The 24,443-nt window shown below is 44.7% G+C and overlaps 2 protein-coding genes and 1 long non-coding RNA gene across 6 annotated transcripts in view; all 3 read left to right on the forward strand.

Annotated features, from left to right (window-relative positions):
- The first annotated feature begins 1,218 nt into the window (after nt 1-1,218).
- LOC121294722 (transmembrane protein 258) lies at nt 1,219-4,809 on the forward strand. The gene is made up of 4 exons (XM_041218762.1): nt 1,219-1,322; nt 2,599-2,708; nt 3,411-3,556; nt 4,629-4,809. Exons 1-3 carry the CDS (start codon nt 1,320-1,322, stop codon nt 3,535-3,537), a joined length of 240 nt encoding a protein of 79 aa, XP_041074696.1. The 5' UTR covers nt 1,219-1,319; the 3' UTR covers nt 3,538-3,556; nt 4,629-4,809.
- A 6,291-nt stretch (nt 4,810-11,100) lies between these two features.
- On the forward strand, nt 11,101-12,830 carry LOC121294723. The gene is made up of 2 exons (XR_005946817.1): nt 11,101-11,526; nt 12,538-12,830. It is a non-coding gene; the product is annotated as an uncharacterized LOC121294723 (long non-coding RNA).
- Nucleotides 12,831-13,326: 496 nt separating this feature from the next.
- Nucleotides 13,327-24,443, forward strand: part of LOC121295034 (synaptotagmin-7-like) — a 69,165-nt gene continuing 58,048 nt past the window's right edge. For 2 of the 4 annotated variants that reach the window (XM_041219317.1, XM_041219319.1), the window contains exon 1: nt 13,327-14,154. In XM_041219317.1, coding sequence (XP_041075251.1) covers nt 14,124-14,154 — 31 coding nt within the window. In that variant the 5' untranslated portion in view covers nt 13,327-14,123. The remainder of the gene's footprint in view (nt 14,155-24,443) is intronic. The other 2 variants (XM_041219320.1, XM_041219321.1) reach the window with 2 other exon arrangements.

Consider the following 24,443-nt stretch of genomic DNA (forward strand, 5'->3'; position numbering starts at 1 on the left):
GTAAGCAAACTTGTTAAATTTGCAGACGACACAAAAGTAGCAAACACTGTTGCAGCAGCAAAGGTCATTCAAAATGATCTAGACAAGATTCAGAACTGGGCAGACACATGGCAAATGACATTTAATAGAGAAAAGTGTAAGGTACTGCATGCAGGAAATAAAAATGTACATTATAAATATCATATGGGACATATTGAAATTGGAGAAGGAATCTATGAAAAAGACCTAGGAGTTTTTGTTGACTCAGAAATGTCTTCATCTAGACAATGTGGGGAAGCTATAAAAAAGGCTAACAAGATGCTCGGATACATTGTGAAAAGTGTTGAATTTAAATCAAGGGAAGTAATGTTAAAACTGTACAATGCACTAGAATATAATGCACTTGAATATAATGTGCAGTTCTGGTCACCTCGCTAGAAAAAAGATATTGCTGCTCTAGAAATAGTGCAAAGAAGAGCGACCAGAATTATTCCGGGCTTAAAAGGCATGTCATATGCAGACAGGCTAAAAGAATTGAATCTGTTCAGTCTTGAACAAAGAAGACTATGTGGCGACCTAATTCAAGCATTCAAAAATTCTAAAAGGTATTGACAGTGTCGACCCAAGGGACTTTTTCAGCCTGAAAAAAGAAACAAGGACCAGGGGTCACAAATGGAGATTAGACAAAGGGGCATTCAGAACAGAAAATAGGAGGCACTTTTTTACACAGAGAATTGTGAGGGTCTGGAATCAACTCCCTAGTAATGTTGAAGCTGACACACTGCGATCCTTCAAGAAGCTGCTTGATGAGATTTTGGGATCAATAAGCTACTAACAACCAAACGAGCAAGATGGGCTGAATGGCCTCCTCTCGTTTGTAAACTTTCTTATGTTCTTATGTTCTTAAATGTGAGAATATATTGTAGGTAAACAACTACTTCAGTACAGTTAATAAGTTGCAATCATACGTACTGTGCACTAACCGAGAAGGTCTAGTCTTTTACACTAGATGGCTCATTCTCCCGAAAAGACCCGCCCCGTCAAACGTCATCTCTTTTCATTGGTTAAGTACTTTATAGTCTGCTACTTGGGAATTGTAGTTTTCTGACAGGCATCTATTGCGTGTAAAGCAAGGTTTTTAGTGTACTGTTATTTAATTTTCAGGAAAACAGACTCTAATTTAATAGCATGCTCGTAAAATAAACAGCGCCGCCTCTCTCTGCTCCCCACTCCTAAATTTCGTGCCGGAGAAGCGGGACCCTCAGAACTACATTTCCCATACTGCGCTGAGCAGCAGGCGACTGTACGTGGCCTTGCTGAGAGTCGCAAACAGAATCAACATGGTGAGTACCGGCAAATCTAGCTAGAAATCTTGTTACAGTTACCCGAATGTGCGTTTTAGCGTGTATGATGCGATAATATCAATATATATTTTTAATATATAATATCCAGCACTTTGTGGGGGGAATGGCCTCTCTACAAATTAAACGGGAGCCTTCATTTAAACACAGTCGAGGTCCTGCCTTGATTACTGTAGCTTTTCCTGTTGTGTTTCTATACACTGTATCCCAGCAGTTACTGGCGCAACCTGTCCCTACGCAAAGGGATTATTATTACAGGAAGCTCAGTAAAACTCTGGTTGCGTTTCTCGCATCCCACAGCTTGCTGCGCCGGCTGCTCGTGGCTGCTTTCTGTCTGACGTCACACGCCGTCTCCAAACCTTTCAGCGTAGAACACATTTTGAAACGTCCTGTATTTACATTTTGTCTGGAATATCTGCCTATATAGAGTCAGTTTAATGTAACTGATTAACATGATGTTTATTGTAATATTGTAGATCACGCATTACAGATTTAGTACATTGTGTACGGCATGGCGTTTTCCAGGCTGATCCCGGCTTCATTGTACGATATGATGTCGTTCGCCTCCGCAAAGAAGGGTCCAGCAGCATTATTTTTGGTGGTTGTTTGAATTCCAGTCAGCAGGTCACTCGTGATCTCCGAATCGTCTCTTTGTTTCATAGCCGCAGCCAGTCTCCAGCAGTAACTTTTCAAAGCTCGGCTGTGCAGAATCTGTTCAGAGTTCTGCGTGTGGCGTTGATTGACGTCACGCAGCTGCCCTCGCAGAACGCGCATCTCCGCGATTCTGTGCATAACTGCGGAAATCTGCGCTACAAGAACGCGACCATTGTCAGCGTCGTGTTAACTGTCTCAGGATCGCTACATAAGAAAGTAAACCACTAAAAAGCCAGAGCTACAGCGTTGGAGGACAACGCAGGTTGCAGGCAAGCCCGAAGGTGCCCAGCCAGACCACAGGGGTCGCTGGTGCGCGGGTGAGCCAACGACACCCTGGCCGACCTAAGACCTTTACGACAGCAGGGTTATTTCTAAGAAGGTCAATCTATATTTAATCCTCATAAAACTACAATTTGTCCTTTTTATAGGATTTCTGTTTTTGTTTAATATTTAGATGTTTTCTTGTCCTGGCTTAAGCCTGATGATCTCTCTCTCTCCCCCTCTCTGTGTTCAACCCTCTATCTCCCTTTCTCTCTCTCCCCCTCTGTGTTTAACCCTCTCTCTCTCTCTCTCTCTCTCTCGTTCGTTCGTTCTCTCTGTTCAGGAGCTGGAAGCAATGACTCGGTACACCAGCCCGGTGAACCCGGCTGTCTTCCCTCATCTCACTGTGGTGCTGCTTGCCATTGGCATGTTCTTCACCGCCTGGTTCTTTGTGTATCCTTCTGCCAGCACGGCTCTGCCCTCTCCCTGAATGGGTAGCAGCTGCCTTGGACTGGACACAGTGAACTAGCTAATGCTTTGAGAGGAGCACAGAAACCAGCATCACCGTCAGAAATGAAGTGGAGACAGACCTTGGACAGAGGGACGGAGGTCCTCGAGGGCATGGAATAGGTCACAGTGGTAAATAGTGGTCTTGAAGAGCTTGAGACGCCACACAGCAAATAGTGATCTTGATGTGATGTAATATGTAAGATTGAAGCATTGAGACCCCACACAGTTATTCTGTACTCTGTAATGCGTGGGGTGACGAGATACGCCTTTTTTTTTTTTCCCCAGGTTTCATTCGGCTCCTATCGGTCTCAATCAGCTTTTGAAAGGTTTTCTCAATCACCGCTTTTGGGGTGAGGTCGTCGGCTTTTTAAAGGTTTTTTTCGCTTTTTCCAGGTTTCATTCGGCTCCTATCGGTCTCACTCAGCTTTTGAAAGGTTTTCTAGGCTTTCCGGTGAAAAAACGACTAGAGACCTGTGCGTTATGTCTTTTTGATGTTGGACAGGGGCCGACATCGGACTGGAAAGGGAAAATTGTAATGGGGAAACTGGTCCGACATAGGACTGCAAAGGGTTAAACTTGCTGTGGTAGTCTAGTGTAGAGCTGTGTTGTGATACAGTCCTCCGTTTCCTTGACTCCTTGCCTCAGCTATGAGGTGACCTCCACCAAGTACACGCGTGATGTCTACAAGGAGCTGCTCATCTCGCTGGTCGCCTCTGTCTTCATGGGCTTCGGGGTGCTCTTCCTGCTGCTGTGGGTCGGCATCTACGTCTGAGGCATGCTGGAGTACTCTGGTAAGCTTGCTTCAAATGTTTCATTAAACAAGGTTGTCACGCTCACAGGATCAGCAGATGGACTGCGCCCCTGCGATGGCAGGACAGGGGGGAGGGGGGCTGTACCAGACCAGGAGAAAGTGGGGTTTAGGTTTTTTGACTGGATGTCAATAGTATTTATTTTAGGTTTGCGCTACTTTCCTGACTCCCAGCTGCTGAAACCTCTCCTGTGTGCTTCACTGCAGAGTGTGAAGTAGGACAAGGTTAAGAGAAATCCTGCAAAGAGTGAGCAGAATTACTTTACCCTTTAAAGAGAGTTTATTTTTCAGTGTGCAATGTCCCTGTAGAGGCTTCCAGAGCTTCTGAATGAATCTGAGGGGTCACACAGATCTGCAGAGCTTCTGAATGAATCTGAGGGGTCACACAGATCTGCAGAGCTTCTGAATGAATCTGAGGGGTCACACAGATCTGCAGAGCTTCTGAATGAATCTGAGGGGTCACACAGATCTGCAGAGCTTCTGAATGAATCTGAGGGGTCACACAGATCTGCAGAGCTTCTCCATGAATCTGAGGGGTCACACAGATCTGAAGAGCTTCTCCGTGAATCTGAGGGGTCACACAGATCTGCAGAGCTTCTCAGTGAATCTGAGGGGTCACACAGATCTGCAGAGCTTCTCAGTGAATCTGAGGGGTCACACAGATCTGCAGAGCTTCTCAGTGAATCTGAGGGGTCACACAGATCTGCAGAGCTTCTCAGTGAATCTGAGGGGTCACACAGATCTGCAGAGCTTCTCAGTGAATCTAAGGGGTCACACAGATCTGCAGAGCTTCTCAGTGAATCTGAGGGGTCAAACAGATCTGCAGAGCTTCTCAGTGAATCTGAGGGGTCACACAGATTTGCAGAGTTTCTCTCAATGAATCTGAGGGGTCACGCCTGCACATGTAGCTTTTTCTTGGGTTTGAATTTTGCTGCTTGGAAATTAGTTCTCAGGTAAGGTGACTATATATGATGCACAATTTTGTTTTTTATTACTAAATGCATATGTTATTAACTGATTCTCAGCTTGCATTTTTTTCTGACTTCCTGTTACAGAGAGAAGAGGCAGGGCTACACACAGCAGCAGCATTCCGGGCGCGTGGATTTCAACATTGCCACGGCAATGCAGGCATTTCTTATTGCAACTGTTTTTCACAGATTCTGTACAAACTGCACTGACCTGGGGAGGGGGAGGGGGAGCCACCCACCAAATAAACACAAGATTGTTCTAAGGAAACAACAGTTCCTTTCTCATTTCAAGTAACAATATTTCAGGGATTTGGGCTTGTGGTGGTGAGGAGCTGATAGCACTGGGGATGAAGCCGTCTGTCTGCAGGGTGAGTTCAGTCCTGTGAAAGCCTGGCTGTGTGTAGGGCGAGTTCAGTCCTGTGAAAGCCTGGCTGTCTGCAGGGTGATTTCAGTTGTGAAAGCCTGGCTGTCTGCAGGGCGAGTTCAGTCCTGTGAAAGCCTGGCTGTGCAGGGTGAATTCAGTTGTGAAAACCTGGTTGTCTGTAGGGCAAGTTCAGTTGTGAAAGCCTGGCTGTCTGCAGGGTGAGTTCAGTTGTGAAAACCTGGCTGTCTGTAGGGTGAGTTCAGTTGTGAAAGCCTGGCTGTCTGCAGGGTGAGTTCAGTTGTGAAAGCCTGGCTGTGTGCAGGGCGAGTTCAGTCCTGTGAAAGTCTGTCTGCCAGTCTGTTCACAAGACAATTTACTTAAATATGGTGCCAGTAGAGTGTAAAGTTAAAATGTTGTAACACACTGACACACGCACACACACATTGATGCACACGCACTGACATGCACACGCTGCCAAGGAACGAGCTTACCTGATAATATCTCTCTCTCATCCTGTTCTCTCCTCTCCCACACATTCTCCTCCCTCTGTTTTTTGCATCTCTCACTCCCATCCCTTTCTATGCAATTATATTTATTTTTTTCTCTGCAGCACTATCCCAAACACTGTCTCACAGGACACTGCTGTCCCAAACACTATCTCTCAGGACACTGCTGCCCCAGCCCTATTACAGAGCAGCATCCTCCCAAACACTGTCTCTCAGGACACTGCTGTCATGGTACCGTGATGCTGATAAGATGCAGATTAACATCACGTGATCATTTCATGGTTATTATTGTATTTATATTAACTGGGCTGGGAGGGTTTGCATTCATCTCGGAAGCGCTTGGTGACCTGCACAGCTGTGCCTCTAGTTCTTAGTGCCTCTGGTCTTGTTTCACAATGCAAACATAATAAAACATTTTGTGAACGAAGTGTCATCACTGTTCATTACCCCATCCCTGCCCAGGGAAGCTGGGAGTCAGAGCATGCATATGCATCTGTCTCTCTTTCTCTCTGTCTCTCTCTTTCTCGGTCTCTGTATTGCAGCACACCTGCAGACAGGATTCAGTGTCCCAGCTCATCTCAGGTGTGTGTCACTGCCTACCTGACAAACAGGTAAACGGAATGGCTCATAGGTTACCTGTCCAGGTGTGCCTACCTGACAGTCAGGTAAGGTGACATTGCAGAAGCCTCCTGCTTTTCACGCAGGTCACAAGGAGATAAGACTAAGAGTACCATTAACTATTGATATTGTAGGTGCCGTTTAAACTGAGGATGCTGTATTCATTATTAATAATGATATTATATAATAACATCTAGCGAGCAACGCACTTGTATAGAGGCTGCGGGGTCACACGTTGACACACACCAGTCATTACATCACAGTACATACTAACAGGCCCGCATCCCACTCTGTCTTCCTTACAGAGAAATCCCTCGATCCTGTCTCTCTCCTGTGTTGCGCTAAATCATTCCCGAGTCCCAATGCTCTGGTCCAAGCGGCAGCCGCCCCTCTTCCGTCCCGGACCTCTGAACTGTTCAGCGGTCTATTCAAACCCTCAAAGTCGAGCCGAGCCGAAACCAACACCCAACTCGAGTCCCTTCAGCTTTTTCCGATCCCAGTTCCTAGAGAAAAATGACAATCTCCAAACCGGCGACTGTTTTAATTGAATTATGTATGTAATGGGTGTACACCCATATGCTGTATTAATTTAGCATGTGTTTTTATCCTTTCAGTAGTGCAAGCTTCTATGAATTCTGCAGAAAAAGAAACAATATTAATATCTGACACAGATCTGTGCTGCTAGATTCCTCTTTTCATAAGTTATTGCAATAATAAACAGTCCCGGTTCTGCCCCGGCGAATCTGTGTCCCAAACGGTGATCCTGGTTTTGGGAAGAGCGGAAGGAGGGTGGTGGTATTCTCGTTGTATCTGTGGCTCGGCAGTCCCACCCCCAAACCCATCTTGCATCCCCTTTTATGGTTCTTCCACTCATATAGACACGGAGGAGAAGGACATAGAAAATGTATTTATAAATCACAGTAGCTTGTGCATAGAGATTCCGCAACAGGTAGGGCAGTGATGAATGCGGTTTACATCGTTTCCCGGGGAGTTGCACTGGCTCTTGTAAGAAGTGGGGTCGACACGCCACCTGCATGTGTACAGCTTGTTTTTTTTAGGATGGCCGAATTTGAACAATGTGTGTTTTTTTTTATTTTTTAGACGAAGCGCTGTGGTTTCCTGTGCGATGTTTCTAGTGCACGTTGGTACTCAAACAAAATAAGATGCTGGGAATGCAGAATGGATGGGTTGGTAAATTTATAAATTAGACTTTAAGCAATTTGCCCTTTTTAAATACACTGCTGGACCCCTACACCTTATCAACAGGGGTGTTCTGAAACCTGGGACTGGGAGCAAGGCTAATGTGCGTTTCAAACACTGGAGTAATGCTACGATGCGTAATGCAACAGTCATTACAACTGAAAGACACCTTGCCCTTGTTCAGTTAGTGTTTTGTTTGTAGATGGTAATTAAGAAGTAATATCTGGACTGGCTCGATTTGTTCACAGTGGAAGTTTTACTGTAATCTCAGTATACCAGCGGTGCCCTGGAGTACCACGTGGCCCCACAAGATGTCGCTGTAAGACTGGAGTAGAGACAGATGCAAATTTGTCACTTCAAGGAGATTCACTCCAATGGTCTCGCTGCAATCGCACCATGTGACCTACAGCAATGTCCGCTTGGTGTCATAGCAATATCAAAGGTTTTGAACAACAGAAAAATAGGTATGTCAAATCTAAATGATCATCTTATTCTGCAGTGACTTATTCAAGCAGAGGCAGCAGGAGACGACAGGACAGAATCTGACAGACTCCTATAGCTTGACAGACTGTGATACTGTGATAGACTCTTATAGACTGACAGACTGTGATACTGTGATAGACTCTTACAGACTGACAGACTGTGACACTGTAATAGACTCCTATAGACTGACAGACTGTGATAGACTCCTGTAGACTGATGGACTGTGACACTGTGATAGACTCCTGATTGACAGACTGTGCCTGTGATCTGAACATGATGAGACCAGAGAGGCACTGCAGTCCTACTGCCTGACCTTTCTAAATGAAAAAAGAGATGCCTCATAATAACAGGCAGTGCAGCATAGAGGTACAGACCTCTTGAAAGTTGTCTCAGTTGAAATTGTTTTGCTTTTCCCCATGGGCACACAGTGCATGTATCATAGTTTATCTGTGCTTTACCAGACCTCTCTGTGCTTTACAATGCTTCCCTATGCTTTACAAGACCTCTGTATGCTTTACAATGCTTCCCTATGCTTTACCAGACCTCTCTGTGCTTTACAGTGCTTCCCTATGCTTTACAATGCTTCCCTATGCTTTACCAGACCAATCTGTGCTTTATAATGCTTCCCCAGACCTCTCTGTGCTTTACAATGCTTCCCTATGCTTTGCCACACCTCTCTGCTTTACAGTGCTTCCCTATGCTTTACCAGACCTCTCTGTGCTTTACAATGCTTCCCTATGCTTTACAAGACCTCTGTATGCTTTACAATGCTTCCCTATGCTTTGCCACACCTCTCTGTGCTTTACAATGTTTCCCTATGCTTTACCAGACCAATCTGTGCTTTATAATGCTTCCCCAGACCTTTCTGTGCTTTACAATGCTTCCCTATGCTTTACCAGACCTCTCTGTGCTTTACAATGCTTCCCTGTGCTTACAATGCTTCCCTATGCTTTACAAGACCTCTGTATGCGTTACAATGCTTCCCTATGCTTTGCCACACCTCTCTGCTTTACAATGCTTCCCTATGCTTTACCAGACCTCTCTGTGCTTTACAATGCTTCCCTATGCTTTACCAGACCTCTCTGTGCTTTACAATGCTTCCCTATGCTTTACCAGACCTCTCTGTGCTTTACAATGCTTCCCTATGCTTTACCACACCTCTCTGTGCTTTACAATGTTTCCCTATGCTTTACCAGACCAATCTGTGCTTTATAATGCTTCCCCAGACCTTTCTGTGCTTTACAATGCTTCCCTATGCTTTACCAGACCTCTCTGCGCTTTGCAAAGCTTTCCTATGCTTTACCAGACCTCTCTGTGCTTTACAATGCTTCCCTGTGCTTTACAATGCTTCTCTGTGCTTTACAAGACCTCTCTGTGCTTTACAATGCTTCCCTATGCTTTACCAGACCTCTCTGTGCTTTACAATGCTTCCCTATGCTTTACCAGACCTCTCTGTGCTTTACAATGCTTCCCTGTGCTTACAATGCTTCCCTATGCTTTACAAGACCTCTCTGTGCTTTACAATGCTTCCCTATGCTTTACCAGACCTCTCTGTGCTTTACAATGCTTCCCTATGCTTTACCAGACCTCTCTGTGCTTTACAATGCTTCCCTATGCTTTACCAGACCTCTCTGTGCTTTACAATGCTTCCCTATGCTTTACCAGACCTCTCTGTGCTTTACAATGCTTCCCTATGCTTTACCAGACCTCTCTGTGCTTTACAATGCTTCCCTATGCTTTACCAGACCTCTCTGTGCTTTACTATGCTTCCCTATGCTTTACCAGACCTCTCTGTGCTTTACAATGCTTCCCTATGCTTTACCAGACCTCTCCTGCACTCTCTGCTCTCGCTGGTCTCTCCTCCTGGCCCAGCTGCAGCATGGCAGTCCCTCCTCAGGGATCCCAATGTGTTCTTGCAGACTCCTCAGCTGTGATGATGGAAAGTCCTGCAAAGTTTAATCCCCCCATTCCAATAGGACTTACTGTTCCTCACCAGCCCCGATCACAAAGGGAAGATCATTCGTCTGAATTTTTAATCTTCCAGTAACGCATCTGTCCTTCTTCCTGTCCGACGTTAATGAAATGTTAAAATTTCATAAGAAGGAGCAGATGGAATGGCTGGGTTGTGTCAAGGCTGTGCTGGAATGTGAATGAGCAGTCTGAGAATGTTCTTCTGGTTTCACTTCAGTAACGCTCATGAAGTTCACTAACTAGACTACAGTCCCCGTCAACAGCAAACTGAACTCTCTGTTGATTGGCTGAGTTTTGTAATTAGCTGAATGCTTTAATGTTGCGGTCGAAGATGGCGCTCAGAACACTAATCACTTAATTAATATGAGCTCTGCTTAACTCAAACACACGCGGCAAACCAGCTGAAACTCCGGAATCCTGCCCCACAACGCTAGCAGTCGACTATACATCCTCCCTTCTCTTCCTTTCATCATCCCTTCTCTTCCTTTCATCCTCCCTCCCCCTCTAGTATTGAAGACAATGATAACTGCATCAGCTTCCAGTAACCAAATAAAAACAAAGCTCCCCTGCTCTGGACCCTGTTCCCCTACCCTGTGCCCTGCTCCCCTGTGCTGTGCCCTGCTCCCTGCTCCCCTGCGCTGTGCCCTACTTCCCTGTGCTGGGCAGTGAGAGGGGGAGCTGTTTCAAAATGCCCTGCTCTGTTTATCCACTGGGCTGGGTCTTTATCACAGAACCCAGGCTGAGAAAATACATACAAATAAACTCTGCAAAGCAAATACCCTGCCTGCCTGCCTGTGAGTGAGTGTGTGGCAGTGCTTTTTCTAAACCAATAGGTACATCTACTAGGTTTTCTGTAGTTAGCTACATGTATTTCCCAGCAGGATTTCAAAAGGGAAACAGGAGCAGCAGCTCGGAATCTCAGCTTGTGTTTTTCAGGAAAGTCATTCTTTTCTTGTCCCTGGGATGGCGAGTCAGCTGCTATAGGAGACCCTGATCCCTAGAAAGCTGAGTTGAGTTATCCTTCAATTAGAAAAGTGGCCAGCAGTAAAAGCACACCACAGTGTAACAAAGCACAGTGAAAGCACAGGAAAGCATAGAGAAGCATTGTAAAGCACAGAGGTAAGGAAACATAGGGAAGCATTTTAAAGCACAGAGAGGTCTGGTAAAGCACAGGGAAGCATTGTAAAACACAGAGAGGTCTGGTAAAGCACAGGGAAGCATTGTAAAGCACAGAGAGGTCTGGTAAAGCACAGGGAAGCATTGTAAAACACAGAGAGGTCTGGTAAAGCACAGGGAAACATTGTAAAACAGAGAGGTCTGGTAAAGCACAGGGAAGCATTGTAATGCACAGAGAGGTCTGGTAAAGCATAGGGAAGCATTGTAAAGCACAGAGGTAAGGAAACATAGGGAAGCATTTTAAAGCACAGAGAGGTCTGGTAAAGCACAGGGAAGCATTGTAAACAGTGGTAACAGTGGACATTTAGTCTATAGAAACATGTGGAAATGTATAGCTATGGATAGGAATGGCCGCTCAGATCTCTGAATAGGAAAATAGGAATCTCTAAATAAAGTTCATAAAAATGTGTTTTCCCAGACTCTTCCTGATCGGATGGCCAGGATTCCTGACTGGACAGAGTTACAGTCAGGAAGGACAAAGCAAAGCCTGCTGTTAACACTACACCACCAATGAAGAACAGCTTGCTGCCCGATGGTAATCTCCTCTGTGTGTTTGCAGCTCATTAGACCCATTCAAATGGATTTAAACAGCCGTCCATTCCCTGGAGGAGAGGCGATGGTGTGCCGTAGCTAAATCTATATCTATGTGGATATGGACTTTTAAAAGGTGAGGGTCCCCCTTCCTCCAGATTAGGGAACCCACTTTGAGCAGATGAGAGCCCCCCTTTCTGGAGGGGACTCTTTCACCAGGACAACAAGAGAGTTAGAAAATACAGTAAAATAATGACATGCAGTTCGATTTCAATAAACATTGACAGGCCAGATCAGTTTAATTCCATATTTTATATCTCTCATGTCATATTATATTTTTCTCTCCCCCTCTCCCTCTTCTCCCTCCCCTCTCCTCTACTCCAGGCTCATTTCTGCTTGACTGCTCCAGCAGTTCTGTTTTTCTAAGTAAACTGTGGGTCCTCCTGGGGGGCACAGCCAGGGGGCATCAGCGAGTCATCATTCATCTGGCCCGCTCAGCTGTGTACACACTCCACTCACAGCTCTCCAGCGTTGACTTTACCCTCTCTCTCTCTCTCTCTCTCTCTCTCTCTCTCTCTCTCTCCAGCTCTGAAGCATCCCTCTACCCTTTGGAAGGAACAGCAGCTCAGCTTGGTGACTCTTCGTATCTCTCTCTCGCAGCGCTTAACAATCCACTAGCTCCCCAGCCCCGGAAGGATGGAGCTAACTCTCGACACACAGAGAGGAGAGGAGAGAGAGAGAGAGAGAGAGAGAGAGAGAGAGAGAGAGAGAGAGAAAAACAGGGCTTGCTTCATAACGGCTGCAGTTTCAGTTCAGCCGTCTGTGGAGCTCGTCAGCTGTGTGTAGCAAAGAGCTTCTTTCCAGTTTGTAGCTTGTTCGTTCCGCATGATAGCACTGATGTGCGTGCGTGTCCAGGTATCTCTGCGTGTATCTGTGTGTACTTGCGTGTATGTGGCGGACCTGTAATCTTAGGGTTTCATCAGAACTTACCAATGTAAAAGACACAATTGTAATAACGATTCGTTTTAGAAGTTAATCATTTTATATTATTATGATTATTATACATTTGTAATGTTGAAAAACCTAATGCTAATAATTAAAGTAAATTATTTTAGCTAAATCGTTTTGAAACCACCTTTCCTTCCAGGGGTCGTTGTGTGTGTCTCGCTGGCGCACACTCACACCTTCACATAGGGGAGTTGGCCCGGGTGAAGGTCGCTCTCTATTCCTGCTCAGCACGGTCAGTGGCGACACGGACTTTCACCATGGCAGGGCTCTGCTGGCTGTTTCTTGGACAGTAGAGAGTACAGCATGCGACAGAAAAACCAAGGAATTATACTGCAGACAAGAACTGAAGCTGACCTTTTCTGACATGCAGTCGTGAGATTGAATTAGACTAGAATCGCTTGTATTTAATAAAATGCTGTTATAAAAAAAAAATCGAGTGAACGATGCTTGTTTTATTTTGCAATTTACACAAATGGTTTACTGTGACAAACGATTCCACGGTTACATTATCATCCCAAACAAGGAGGCGGAATTGAAAGAGTCACGTGTCGCTTCTGGATACTAGCAGAGTCGGAGTAAAACAATACAAACAAGTGTGCTTGTTGGGCTTTCATTGCGGCCCAATTGAGAATCCAAATCATTCTAAGGCCGGTTCTGACCCACTCTGTAATAGTTATGATATCTACAGTAAATTACCCGAACCATTCTAGACTTGTTCTGCTATAGGTTCCGCAACCCATTCTAGAATTGTGCGCAATGGGTCGAGCCATTACAGAATCAGCTCGCTTGTTGACGGGGTCAACTAGAATCCTAAACTGCGTCACCTGTGATGCAACAACCCTCACCTTCTATAAAATCCCCGTTGCCACTCCTACCCCCTCCCTCGGATTTGGGGAAAGGTGTTCCAGCGGCATAAAGCCACTGCATTCACCTACGCTGCCGCTGTGACTGTGAGTCTGACAGGCATGCAATGAAACTATAACCTACACGTGCTGCGCGACTGCCGGTAAATACATCTGCCCGTGCCCGTGTTAGCAGCGCCTAACAACCTACACCTGTCTGCCTCTATCGACAGTTCTAGATACCTGTGCGCTGCGCCCTGCTAGGCTCTTCGAGGGAATGTAGCTCGACACCGCCGTCTCAAGCATTGTTGCTCCGGCTTTTCAAAGTATAATAATAACCATAGTGTCTTCAGGAGTCATTTTTCTTCTCAAGGACTGTTGCGAGAGGTGACGACCTTTCCGTAGTATGATTCTATTTCTTTAATTCTGAATTAATGGATCCTTTATAATCTAATTAATTCACTTATCCAGCGCTGTGCTGGGTTTGTGTTCTCTCCGCTTTTTGCGAGAGGAAAAGAGAGGGAGGGAGAAGGAAGGAGATAGCTAGAGAGAGCAGCCCAGCGATGATGAGGATGACTCGCTATATATCTTACTAACAGCATAGCTAGTATAACACACACACATACGAATCCACGAGTAGAGATCGCTTCTACAGATTCAAAACAAGCAGCCCCCCAATTAAACACACACACCAGCCTGCGCTACAGCCAGCTCTGCGGAGAGGGGACTCGATAAGCGCAGATCGCAGCAGAACACTCACCACTAAAGCAACAGTACCGTGCAGCGTGTCCGGCACAATACCAACAAGAGACCGGGCGGCAGAACAGCCAACAACTGCTGTAAAATAGAGAGAGAGAGAAGGGGACCAGGCAACTAGACCGCCATGTACATCAACACGGAGAGCCAGAGGCAAGGTAAGAGACTGGGGTCTTTTTCTTTCCAGTGCACGCGACCACGTCTTTATTGTTGTTTTTATTTCATTGTTAATTATTAGTAGGACTGTCATCTCTCGTAGCTCCTTTGCTGTCACTTTGTGTCCCCTAAAGACCCCCCGTCTCGCAGAGACAGACCTGTTGTGTGCGGAGCTCGTAGCGATCGAATGAGATTTCGGAAGCACGTTAACAAGGTCAAACTGCCACAGTAATTGCGGGGTAGGTTCTGTCGCACCAGGACGCAGGCACACGGCTCAGTGATTGTCTTTGCGGGGAGTGCTTTGTTAAACGCATTCATTGCATTTATTTGTGTTCTTGAGTAAGAAAGTTGGCTTTGTGTGCGAGCAGCGAGCGCGTTTTCACGGTGTGTGTGTTTGCACTGCCCGTCGCGGCTCGTTCACATTCTGAGGTTATTTGGTTTAAAAGAAGAGACAAAAGGAGAGCGGCGCTTGCTTCTGAAACACCTGCTGCACCGAATTGAAGAACAATGCAATTCAGAGAACAAGATCATTTACAAAGAACATAGACGAGCGTGTAACAGATATGCAATTAAAGTAATTGACCGTCGCCGTGATATTATTATTATTATTATTATTATTATTATTATTATTATAGAATGATCCCTTTGTTATTATTACTGAGACGTGTGTTCTGGGTGTAAGGATTATGTAACCTCGCATGCTATCTTTGCGAATGCATTCACAATAACATTAATAACAATGCTAACATTGTTATGATTATTATCGTTGTTGCTGCTATTTTTCGCTCAGCAGCCGGGCTGGACTCTCAGCTTTCCTGACACTGCATTTCATTATTTTTCTCTTCTTGTTCCCTTTCTCTCCTTGTCTATTCCAAGCGCGTCTCAACATCAGTGTCTCGGCTCAGGGTGATTCGACATGTTTCCAGTGACAGGGAATCTCTTATTTAGACAAGGACATGTGTGTTACAAACTATCCGTTACTGTTATTTATTTCTCCTATTCTTATTGAAGGTATTTGCCTGTGAGAGACAGAGGAGCGCGTTTCGTTTTGAATCAAGTGTCTATTCTTTCAGCAGCCCTGTTATTGTGATTCGCTTTAACGATCCCTCTGTGACTCCGGGGGATCAGTTGCACGATTTAAATGCCGGTTGTTCCTCATCAATCGAAGAGGTTTTTTTTTATATGGAGTTGCATTATTATACAGGCTTTATTGAATGGCAGGCAGCCCCCGGTGTATGTGTGTTTGTCTGATTTCTGAGAGCCGCACTTACTGTCTCTCAATCCAATCCGTTCACAGGGATGAGAGAGAGGGGGCTGGATTCATTAAATTGTCGTTCTGGAAATCTCACACGGTCATTGCAATAACAAGGTGGCATCTCGTAGTGTGTGTACATATGGACTGCTGTTTGTGATAGAGTCGGGGACTGGTCACTTGTCATTAGCTAGGAGACTGGTTAGAATTATGATTCAACAATTTTACACCGAACCCGTTTCTGACATTATACCTCCTGTACCGGCCAGCAGGTGCTGGCAGAATGGTCGTGTAGCCTGCATGCTGCTATCATAATGCTTATTGGACATTGTCATTATTATTATTATTATTATTATTATTATTATTATTATTATTATTATTATTATAGATTCTCTGCTTATATATGTAAAGCGACAGTAGCTGAGGAGTGGCGCAGCTGTTAATCCGCTCTCGGGGTAGTAGTACGGGGGTGCAAGGGTAGAGAGGACATCTGTATCTCAGCCTGGAGAGAGGCGCTTGAAATAGACCATCCCTCCTAGCGAGCCGGGCCGGGCTGGCAGACAGGCAAGCAAGCAGGCAGGAGAGCGGGTGATAATTACTTTGCAGCGCAGAGGAGCAGGCGTGCATGTCCTCGGCTTGAGCAGTACAAGGTCATCTGGAGAAATGTGATGAGAGATAGAAAACGGTTTCAGTCATAGGCGCTCAGGACTCTGCGTGCCTGTCACTCACACACACACACACCACATCGCCCACAGTATGTAAGGCCCGCAGTTGGTTAGAGACCAGGCTGGGAGATAAGCGTGATGATGCAATGCGCCTTTAACCTGGTATTGACTTCTTTACAGCCTTTCCCAGCATTGCTCAACGACTGTATTAGTGTGTGCATGCCTAATGGGCATGTGATTACCTGTGTGTGTGCGCACAGGTAGAGAGAGGTGTGTGTGTGTGTGTGTGTGTGTGTGTGTGTGTGTGTGTGTGTGTGCACAGGTAGTAGAATACCTGTGTGTGTGTGCAAGCACAGGTAGAGAGACTCTCCACCCACTTAGCTTGTGTGCTTACACACACCACACGTGTGTCCATCCTCTCCACACTTATGGTGCACACACACACGTTAGCTCGTCCCATTCCTCTCCAACACTTAATGGACACACACAGTAGAGAGAGGTGTCATCTGCGAAGAACAGGTATGGACTTGTGGTGTCGCTGCCTGCGACACACAAAGGTACGTGTCCATATCTCTGTACACTTATGGACACACACACGCTCGCTGTGAATACCTGTGTCTACTGCGAGAGACACACTCTATACCTGTGTGTGTGTGCGAGCACAGGTAGAGAGAGGTGTGAATACCTGTGTGTGTGTGCGAGCACAGGTAGAGAGAGGTGTGAATACCTGTGTGTGTGTGCGAGCACAGGTAGAGAGAGGTGTGAATACCTGTGTTTGTGCGAGCACAGGTAGAGAGAGATGTGAATACCTGTGTGTGTGTGTGTGCGAGCACAGGTAGAGAGGTGTGCATACCTGTGTGTGTGTGTGTGTGTGCGAGCACAGGTAGAGAGAGATGTGAATACCTGTGTGTGTGTGTGTGTGTGCAGCAGATAGCGAGCACAGGTAGAGAGGTGTGCATACCTGTGTGTGTGTGTGTGTGTGCGAGCACAGGTAGAGAGAGGTGTGAATACCTGTGTGTGTGTGTGTGTGCGAGCACAGGTAGAGAGAGGTGTGAATACCTGTGTGTGTGTGTGCGAGCACAGGTAGATAGGTGTGAATATAAGAACATAAAGTTTACAAACGAGAGGGGGCCATTCGGCCCATCTTGCTCGTTTGGTTGTTAGTGGCTTATTCATCCCAAAATCTCATCAAGCAGCTTCTTGAAGGATCCCACGGTGTGAGCTTCAATAACATTACTGGGGAGTTGATTCCAGACCCTCACAATTCTCTGTGTAAAAAAGTGCCTCCTATTTTCTGTTCTGAATGCCCCTTTGTCTAATCTCCATTTGTGACCCCTGGTCCTTGTTTCTTTTTTCAGGCTGAAAAAGTCCCTTGGGTCGACACTGTCAATACCTTTTAGAATTTTGAATGCTTGAATTAGGTTGCCACATAGTCTTCTTTGTTCAAGACTGAACAGATTCAATTCTTTTAGCCTGTCTGCATATGACATGCCTTTTAAGCCCGGAATAATTCTGGTTGCTCTTCTTTGCACTATTTCTAGAGCAGCAATATCTTTTTTCTAGCGAGGTGACCAGAACTGCACACTATATTCAAGATGAGGTCTTACTAGTGCATTGTACAGTTTTAACATTACTTCCCTTGATTTAAATTCAACACTTTTCACAATGTATCCGAGCATCTTGTTAGCCTTTTTTATAGCTTCCCCACATTGTCTAGATGAAGACATTTCTGAGTCAACAAAAACTCCTAGGTCTTTTTCATAGATTCCTTCTCCAATTTCAGTATCTCCCATATGATATTTATAATGTACATTTTTATTTCCTGCGTGCAGTACCTTACACTTTTCTCTATTAAATGTCATTTGCCATGTGTCTGCCCAGTTCTGAATCTTGTCTAGATCATTTTGAATGACCTTTGCTGCTGCAACAGTGTTTGCCACTCCTCCTACTTTTGTGTCGTCTGCAAATTTAACACGTTTGCTTACTATACCAGAATCTAAATCATTAATGTAGATTAGGAATAGCAGAGGACCTAATACTGATCCCTGTGGTACACCGCTGGTTACCACACTCCATTCTGAGGTTTTTCCTCTAATCAGTACTTTCTGTTTTCTACATGTTAACCACTCCCTAATCCATGTACATGTGTTTCCTTGAATCCCAACTGCGTTCAGTTTGAGAATTAATCCTTTGTGCGGGACTTTGTCAAAAGCTTTCTGGAAATCTAAATAAACCATGTCATATGCTTTGCAATTATCCATTATCGATGTTGCATCCTTAAAAAAATCAAGCAAGTTAGTTAGACACGATCTCCCTTTCCTAAAACCATGTGGACTGTCTCCCAGGACCCTGTTACCATATAGGTAATTTTCCATTTTGGATCTTATTATAGTTTCCGTAAGTTTGCATTAACCCCGGTATGTCGAACGATTGTTCGTCTGCCTGCCTGCCTGTGTTCCAAGCACTGCTGTCAGTGTGAATTAGTCAGAGAAGCACGATACATTGAGCACAGCAATAAAAACGCCGCTCTGCTTTTCATTTTTTTCTATTTTGTTTTTGTTTGAGTCGATTGAATTTCCAGCTCTGCTGTATAATTCGTGTGTAATTGTGTAATTATGAGCGTTACATAAACAGTGTCTGATTTGGCCTCCCGCAGAGCTGACGGGTAACTATAGCAGAGCAAGCAGCTGCGCGCATTGTGGAAGCGCTTCAGTAAATGGGTGTTCCTTATAAAGGGGTTCAGTTCCACCACGTTATGTTAAATTGATTTTAATGGCATTTTTTTCATAGCTATTCAAATTGTCCAACTCCTCCTTCAGTCCTTTCATCCTTTTACGTTTCCCGTAGTAAAATGCAGATGCGCTCGTATTCTATCACATCGCTTAATATCACACCCCGTTTATTAACTCTCCATGCACCTGAGGTTCATGAGAAATTACCTCCCTCAATATCGTCTCACAAACCCGCTTATTGCCACGTTTTCTGCAGCCTGTCAAATGTTGCGTGGACGGTCTTCACGAGATACAGTTCAGTTACAAAAAGCCAAAGTCACCGAATTGTTGTTTAACACAGTCAATACAAAAAAAAAAAAAAAAAACCCCACCACCAAGCGCAACTCGTAATTGACGGCTCTCACCAGTCAACAGTTCAGGCCTGTTTCACAGAGCTGTTTCGTTCCAGTTAATGAATCGATGCATATGTGCCCTGTAGTGAACTACTGTATATATCCATGTGTTTACATGTAAAGAACGACTGAATGCTCTGGAATTCACCGTTAGTTTAGTTTTCTTCTCAATGTATAGGCAAACATTATATTCATCTGTAGTGTACCCGCCCTCTCAATTCAATTCGGTTCAATTCAATGGTGGTTTATTGGCATGACTTACAATAGCAGGTGTTGCCAAAGCAATTATACAAGACATACATGTGTATATATATACATTGCATATATATATATATATATATATATATTATATATATATATATATATATATATATATATATATATATATATATATATATATAATTACACAGTGGCTTGCAAAAGTATTCAGACCCCTGACCAATTTTTTCATATTACCAAATTACAAATGGTACATTGAAATTTCATTCTGTTTGATATTTTATTTTTAAACACTGAAACTCAGAATCAACTATTGTAAGGTGACATTGGTTTGTGACCACAGAGCCTGTTCTTTCTGGGCAGCCAGGTCGGCCTGTGTCGTCTTCTATGGCCAGGCTGTGGTCACTGAGCCTGTATTTGGTCAGGATATGTCTCTGCTTTGCATCTCAGACAGTGGAGAGATACTCTGTAAGGGTATAGTTTCTTTTTAGGGCCTGATAACAATCACGTTTATTTGGGGATTTAGTTTCATTGTCCCAGTGTTCCAGATAAGATGCTTTGTTTTGTTTTATAACTTGGTAGACTCTGATTGGCAGCTGATCAGCAGTGCTGACCTGCAGATGGTTAGTGTTAGTGGGGGTCAGTGCAGTGAGCTTCAGGACCAGCTGACTCAGGGGACTCTTTTCAGGGCTGAGCTGTTGGGTTTGGAGGGCCTTATATTGGAGTGAGTTGCACTCACTTTTCTTTGGGTGCATGAAAAATTTGAGTGCTCTTTTCTTAATATTTATAAGTGTTGGGTAGCAGCCTAATTAACCTCCTGTCTCTCCTCTCTCTCCTCCTCCTCCTCCTCTCTCTATATATATATATATATATATATATATATATATATATATATATATATATATATATATATATGCAAGGAAATGAATCTCGGTTTATTAGAGCCAAATAGTCCTTTTTATATAAAATATATTGACACGTCGTATGTATCAGGATGTGGACTTACACCAGCTCTTTGCATAGTTTCAATGTTGGTGTTGTCAGAGTGAGATTAGCTATGTTGTAGCTGGGGCTGTGTGAAGATTATTCTCTATTACTTCAAAAACCAACATTGTTACTCGAAGCATTACACAAAGTACCCGTTGCAGCCCTCTTAAGTCGCGAGTAATTAAAACACGTCCAAAATGGCTAACCTTGCCTCCCTCTTAAGTCTAATTAAAACATCCAAACACTTTCCTGCACAACCCTTCAAAACAACCCATTGTTGTCATGAGAGGTGAGTGACAAATATCTGTATTATTCAGTCTCTCCCCTCAGATCGGCAGCGTTGCGTGCCGGAGTGTGTGGAGCATCATGCAGATTTAATGAGAGATGAGAATTGCCCTTGAAATGTTTATTTCCAGAAATGTTGAGGTTTCCCTACAATTTGAAATCCTTGCAATAAATACAGTTGGCTATTAAAATGATGCTCATGCTGTATTGGTAAAAGAAAGCGTGATTTTTTTTTTTCAGCTTCCATCCACTTCTGCAGATGTAGCTTGAAACTCAAACCGCAGCGTATCGACGAGAATGTAAATACCGACAATGGGTTTGAAACTTCAGACGCATTCCCGTTTACATGCAGGAACGCCACTTCACTGTGATGAGCCCGATCATGTTCAGTAGGGTGTTTATTTATTAGTTGAAACTTTGATAAGGAGCTGCTCTTTACATATCTCTCAATGAGGGAGCTCTGAGAATCATGTCTCTGATCTGCATGCACCAGGTGCACTAGCCTGTAATTAGAAGAGAATATGAAATCTGTGTAATTACTGAACCTGTGATTATCACATTGTTTTTCTTGACATTACTGAATTTAAAAAACTAGTTAGGCCTTCTCTTTCCAGCACAATGGCCTGTTGTCTCTCACACGCTGAGTTCTGAATCACAGGCAGCGCACTTTTAAATTAGGAGAGATAAAGAGATGGGGTTAATTGCATTGTGTTATCTCAACAACACACCCCTAACAGCAGCAGCAGTGAAGGCACAGCACATCATCTTCTCTCCACACGTCACTGCAGCCGTTGGAACAAACTGGCCTGTTTTTATACCAGCACCTCTGAGGAATGCACCAGTCACAGTATGCTGCCTGCTCTAGTAGACAGCATCTGTAATTCAGCTCTGAGTTTAAACTCCAAAACCTGACTTTGTTTCCTCTAGTTTTTACCCCGAGACTTTCTACCACTAGCTGATGGGAGCGCGATGGTTCACTGTGTCAGGCTGGTGGGAGTGGGATGGTTCACTGTGTCAGGCTGGTGGGAGTGGGCTGGTTCACTGTGTCAGGCTGGTGGGAGTGGGATGGTTCACTGTGTCAGGCTGGTGGGAGTGGGCTGGTTCACTGTGTCAGGCTGGTGGGAGCAGGCTGGTTCACTGTGTCAAGCTGGTGGGAGCGGGCTGGTTCACTGTGTCAAGCTGGTGGGAGCGGGATGGTTCACTGTGTCAGGCTGGTGGGAGCGGGCTGGTTCACTGGGTCAGGCTGGTGGGAGTGGGGTGGTTCACTGGGTCAGGCTGGTGGGAGCGGGCTGGTTCACTGTGTCAGGCTGGTGGGAGCGGGATGGTTCACTGTGTCAGGCTGGTGGGAGTGGGATGGTTCACTGTGTCAGGCTGGTGGGAGCGGGCTGGTTCACTGTGTCAGGCTGGTGGGAGTGGGGTGGTTCACTGGGTCAGGCTGGTGGGAGCGGGCTGGTTCATTGTGTCAGGCTGGTGGGAGCGGGATGGTTCACTGTGTCAGGCTGGTGGGAGTGGGATAGTTCACTGTGTCAGGCTGGTTCACTGTGTCAGGCTGGTGGGAGTGGGGTGGTTCACTGGGTCAGGCTGGTGGGAGCGGGCTGGTTCATTGTGTCAGGCTGGTGGGAGCGGGGTGGTTCACTGTGTCTGTTTTTGTGACAGTATCAGTGTCTGAAAGCACAGCAGTGCAGTGAAAGGATCTCTATTGAAGGAACAAAGGCATTAAAGGATCAGTAGTTGGGGTTTGTGGTTTTAATGAATGGATGTTCCTCCTCTGTTTTCCTTTTTTGTAGTAGTCCCATCATTACTGAATTGGATATGATTGCATGGCATACAGAGAACTTGTCCATAAGGACAGTCACATGACTGTGATGTGTGTTGCACCACCCATTGCGCTCGCTTGGTGGGTTTGAATGCTCGGTGGGTTTGAATGCTCGTGGATTCGTTGATCTGTGGGTTTGAATGCTTTGTGGAGCTGGGTTTGAATGCTCGGTGTGTTCCTACATTTCTGTGTGCCTCTCTGCTGTATCTTTGTGTGAAGCTCAGTTGGGCTGTGCTCTGGGTTTTTCATTTGAACTCCAGTCAAGCATGAAATGAATTAGCTACCAAGTCAATAACAATCAAAAGACTATTAGCATCTTAAACAGCTTCAGATACAGAGAAGGGGGAAAAAGAACTGATACAAAAAACTTGAACCCAACTTGATAGATTTAATATATAAGATATATCTTATATATCTATATATTATACCATATATATGTATACCATGTGTCATGCATACACGTTTACTGTGCAAAAGTTTTTTTAACAAAAATTAACAAAATGTAAAGTGATTATAGATATTAATTAAATGCAAAGTTAGAAAGTGAGTGAACAGAAAAAAAATCTACATCAAATCAATATTTGGTGTGACCAACCTTTGCCTTCAAAACAGCATCAATTCTTTTAGGTACACTTGCACAGAGTCTGGGATTTTGTAAGCATATAGTCAGGATATGATTAAACAATTATACCAGACAGGTGCTAATGATCATCAATTCAATATGTAGGTTGAAACACAATCATTAACTGAAACATAAACAGCTGTGTAGGAGGAATAAAACTGGGTGAGGAACAGCCAAATCCAGCTAACAAGGTGAGGTTGCTGAAGACAGTTTACTGTCAAAAGTCATACACCATGGCAAGACTGAGCACAGCAACAAGACACAAGGTAGTTATACTGCATCAGCAAGGTCTCTCCCAGGCAGAAATTTCAAGGCAGACAGGGGTGTCCAGATGTGCTGTCCAAGCTCTTTTGAAGAAGCACAAAGAAACAGGCAACGTTGAGGACCGTAGACGCAGTGGTCGGCCAAGGAAACTTACTACAGCAGATGAAAGACACATCATGCTTACTTCCCTTCGCAATCAGAATGCCATCAACTCAGAATTGGCAGAAAACAGTGGGACCCTGGTACACCCATCTACTGTCTGGAGAAGTCTGGCCAGAAGTGGCCTTCATGGAACACTTGGGGCCAAAAAGCCATACCTCCGAAGTGGAAACAAGGCCAAGTGACTCAACTATGCATGAAAACACAAGAACTGGGGTGCAGAAAAATGACAGCAGGTTCTCTGGACTTGAGTCAAAATTTGAAATATCTGGCTGTAGCAGAAGGCAGTTTGTTTGCCGAAGGGCTGGAGAGCTGTACACGAATGAGTGTCTGCAGGCAACAGTGAAGCATGGTGGAGGTTCTTTGCAAGTTTGGGGCTGCATTTCTGCAAATGGAGTTGGGGATTTGGTCAGAATTAATGGTCTCCTCAATGCTGAGAAGTACAGGCAGATACTTATCCATCATGCAATATCATCAGGGAGGCGTCTGATTGGCCCCAAATTTATTCTGCAGCATGACAACGACCCCAAACATACAGCGAAAGTCATTAAGAACTATCTTCAGCGTAAAGAAGAACAAGGAGTCCTGGAAGTGATGGTATGGCCCCCAAAGAGCCCTGATCTCAACATCATCGAGTCTGTCTGGGATTACATGAAGAGAGAGAAGCAACTGAGGCTGCCTAGATCCACAGAAGAACTGTGGTTAGTTCTCCAAGATGTTTGGGCCAACCTACCTGCCGAGTTCCTTCAAAAACTGTGTGCAAGTGTACCTAGAAGAATTAATGCTGTTTTGAAGGCAAAGGGTGGTCACACCAAATATTGATTTGATTTAGATTTTTCTTCTGTTCACTCACTTTGCATTTAGTTAATTGATAAATATAATCTATTAACATGTCTAT

The sequence above is a fragment of the Polyodon spathula genome, chromosome 19, assembly GCF_017654505.1.
Source record: "Polyodon spathula isolate WHYD16114869_AA chromosome 19, ASM1765450v1, whole genome shotgun sequence".
In the NCBI taxonomy this organism is placed as follows: domain Eukaryota; kingdom Metazoa; phylum Chordata; class Actinopteri; order Acipenseriformes; family Polyodontidae; genus Polyodon; species Polyodon spathula.

Excerpts from the sequence above, each read along its gene's own strand:
- LOC121294722 (XM_041218762.1), top strand. Across the intron at positions 2,709-3,410 it reads TTCACCGCCTGGTTCTTTGT|CTATGAGGTGACCTCCACCA; the intron begins GTATCCTTCTGC and ends TCCTTGCCTCAG.